At 50.9% G+C, this 3036-nt stretch overlaps 1 protein-coding gene across 1 annotated transcript in view; it reads left to right on the top strand.

Moving 5' to 3' along the window:
• The first annotated feature begins 2795 nt into the window (after positions 1 to 2795).
• The window catches only part of SLC2A9 (solute carrier family 2 (facilitated glucose transporter), member 9), a 52829-nt gene continuing 52588 nt past the window's right edge, over positions 2796 to 3036 (top strand). The window contains exon 1 of the mRNA XM_010857266.1: positions 2796 to 3011. Within this exon, the coding sequence (XP_010855568.1) occupies positions 2922 to 3011 (90 nt within the window). The 5' untranslated portion in view covers positions 2796 to 2921. The remainder of the gene's footprint in view (positions 3012 to 3036) is intronic.

Raw genomic sequence — 3036 nt, 5'->3', positions numbered from 1 at the left:
GCCCCGCTCCAGCCCCGCCTCCCCCACCTCCAGTCTGCACTCCGTTTGGGTGATCGGGCCTTTAGTGTTTTCAACCACCATGGGGAACATGGAACAATTTTAAATGAAAAAGGCAGGTCACTGACCCAATGTGAGTTTTAGCAAGATCAGGGACACCCCCCTGTTAAAGATGAGAAGACCAGGGTGGTTACGTGGAAAGGCCTGAGACAAGGAGCGGGTGGAGGAGGAAATGAGATGATGAGTAAGACACCCCATGGGGACCGCAGAGCTGGTTCCTCTCTGCACAGTGAAATAGCCATGCTGCCGCTCCCACACTTTAGGCCCCAACTCACTCAATTATTTTGCTTCTCCCCACACCCCCGGGGCATCCATGTCTGCAGGACTGGCTCTGCCCTCTCACCCCAAGCCCTTCTCTGCCTGCATTATTCCCCTGGCTTACTCATCCTGTAAGAGTCGGCTCTGGAATCACCTCTTCCAGGAAGTCTTCCAGGATCAGCCCCAGGTTGGCTCAGTGCCTCCTCCGTGTTTCCCAGGGGAATCCTCAGCTCTCACGTGTGATGTCACAGTCGAGAGCTCCCATGTTAGAACCCTGCTCTGGACCCAGCTCTGTGAGGGGAACTGGCCAACTGGCTGAAAACTGGTTTCAGAAACAGCCAATTGTGCCAGCGGCCTCCCTGCATGACTGATATGCAGAATGAATATTGCACTGAATGATTCATGCACTCAGTAAATAACCAGCCTAATTATTCAGGGCTGGCTTTTTTCTTCCAGAAGTTTCAGCTCCCCACTGAGCAGCTCCCTTCCCACTGATCTGCATTCGCAGAGCTGGATGTGTTTGTGTGCACTTGACAATCCACACTCCCAGAAATTCTGCTGTGATCCATAGCTTTTATTTCACCATGCACTTTCCATTAAACCCAGGTTGCCGGCTTCGGGTCTCTCTTTTGTGGATTTGCAGACGCCCTGGCCTTTTAGGGGTCCTCTGTTCCCCAAGCCTGCCATCATTCTGCCAGCCTCTGCACCTGGTCTCTGCTCTGGGCGCAAATGGCCAAGGCATATCCTAGACATAATTTAAGGCCCTTCTCTGACATCCGAGCAATTCAGCCGTACAGGGAGTTAATTCGCATGACATCCTGGTGTGCATGAGGGGTCTCGACTCCTTAATGCTTTCCCTGAGCCAGGCCACCTGTATGAGCAGGGCAGAGTAACAACCGGTGGCAAAGTCTTTTTCTTCCAAACCCACAACTTCCCCGCTTGTTCTAGAGCTGCAGGGCAGCCTGTCTTCATCTCCAATATGTTGCTGTGCGTTTTCTATTTGAGTCTCAGAATAACTCTGCAGGATAATCAGGGCAGGATAAAGCTCCCATTTTGCACTTGTAAATGTGGTAGCTCAGAGAAGCAAATCAACTTGCCTGAGGACACACAGCTAAATAGCGGTGGAGCCACGGTTGGAACCCTGCCAGGCTTCTCCGGTAGCCAGTAATCTGTCTGTCCCAGGCCGAAGGGAGATTTTGCTCTGGGTTCATGCTAGTTGCTCTCCTCCCAGCATGCTGGCCTTAAGAGGGGAAAGAAAAAGACGCCAGAGAAAGCGTCAACTTCAAATTGGCGCTTGCCATCTACCTCTGCCCACCTGCAATGTGGGAGACCTGGGTTCGATCCCTGGGTTGGGAAGATCCCCTGGAGAAGGGAAAGGCTACCCACTGCAGTATTCTGGCCTGGAGAATCCCATGGACAGTCCATGGGGTTGCAAAGAGTCAGACAGATTGAGAGACTTTTCACGCTTGAGCACCTTCCACTTTCACTTTCATCCACCTCTGCAAAGATTAACTCTTCAGCTCCTGCAGCTGCTGACGTTCAACATCCCCTGAAGGGAGTTCAGGATGGAGATAGGGAATTGGGGCACTCCGTGCTCTGGGAAAACTGGCAGGACAGGTCTTCAGATAGTTAGATATTTTCAGGAGCTGATAGTATGAGCTCAATTCTTATGTCTCTTCATATCTAGAAAGCACTTCATCCCTTCGTGGTGACATCTGCTCTTTGTGACTAGCAGAAAACTTTTGCCAAGCTAAGTGCTTGATTGCATCAACTCCCTTTCACCCAGGTGGTCTGGTAGTCCTATCTCTTTCAGAATTTTCAACAGTTTATTGTGATCCACACAGTCAAAGGCTTTGGCATAGTCAATAAAGCAGAAATAGATGTTTTTCTGGAACTCTCTTGCTTTTTCCATGATCCAGCAGATGTTGGCAACTTGATCTCTGGTTCCTCTGCCTTTTCTAAAACCACTGGGCTTCCCTTATAGCTCAATCGGTAAAGAATCTGCCTGCAATGCAAGAGACCCGGGTTCGATTCCTGGGTCGGGAAGATCCCCTGGAGGAGGAAATGGCAATCCACTCCAGTATTCTTGCCTGGAAAATCCCATGGACAGAGGAGTCTGGTGGGCTACAGTCCATGGGGTCACAAGAGTCGGACACAACTTAGTAACTAAACCAACCCCTTCATCCCAATCATACATATATTCACCTTCCCCCACAACCTCTTTGGAGCAGTCTCTCAGAGCTATCTGAGGTGCTCTCTCCTGGGCTGCAGTCCTCATTTTGCCCCAAATAAAAATTCACACTATGCAATTTCTTTCTTTCTTTTTTTTTTTAAGTAGAAAAATCAGGTACTCAGGGTGGTGATTTCTGGGAAAAGAAATTTCCTTTTCAGGGCTTTCCAGCTGCTGCGGTGAAGGCCTGTGAATGCGGAAACATTTGTATTGCTCAATTCCTGTTCGGACAGGATACAATTGCCACATTTCCTGTTCGGCATCCCCTTGCCCTCCCTCTGTGGACTCTGCCTCCTGATTCAGGGAGATGGCCCAGCAGAGCCCCTAAGGAGCCAGCTGCGGGGAGGGCCGGGGGCGGGTCTTCGCCAAACAGGACATGGGCTCAGCTTCCCTTAGCCACAGCAACCCAGGGCCTCACGAGCGTGCCCATCCGAGGACTGTGATGCAGGGCAGGAGGAGACGAAAGGTAAACACAGCGCCTGGCCTCTGTC

Source organism: Bison bison, unplaced genomic scaffold (assembly GCF_000754665.1).
Source record: "Bison bison bison isolate TAMUID 2011002044 unplaced genomic scaffold, Bison_UMD1.0 scf7180017864379, whole genome shotgun sequence".
NCBI lineage: Eukaryota > Metazoa > Chordata > Mammalia > Artiodactyla > Bovidae > Bison > Bison bison.
The sequence above is the reverse complement of the archived record's forward strand: the minus strand, read 5'-3'. Positions and strand labels throughout refer to the sequence as shown.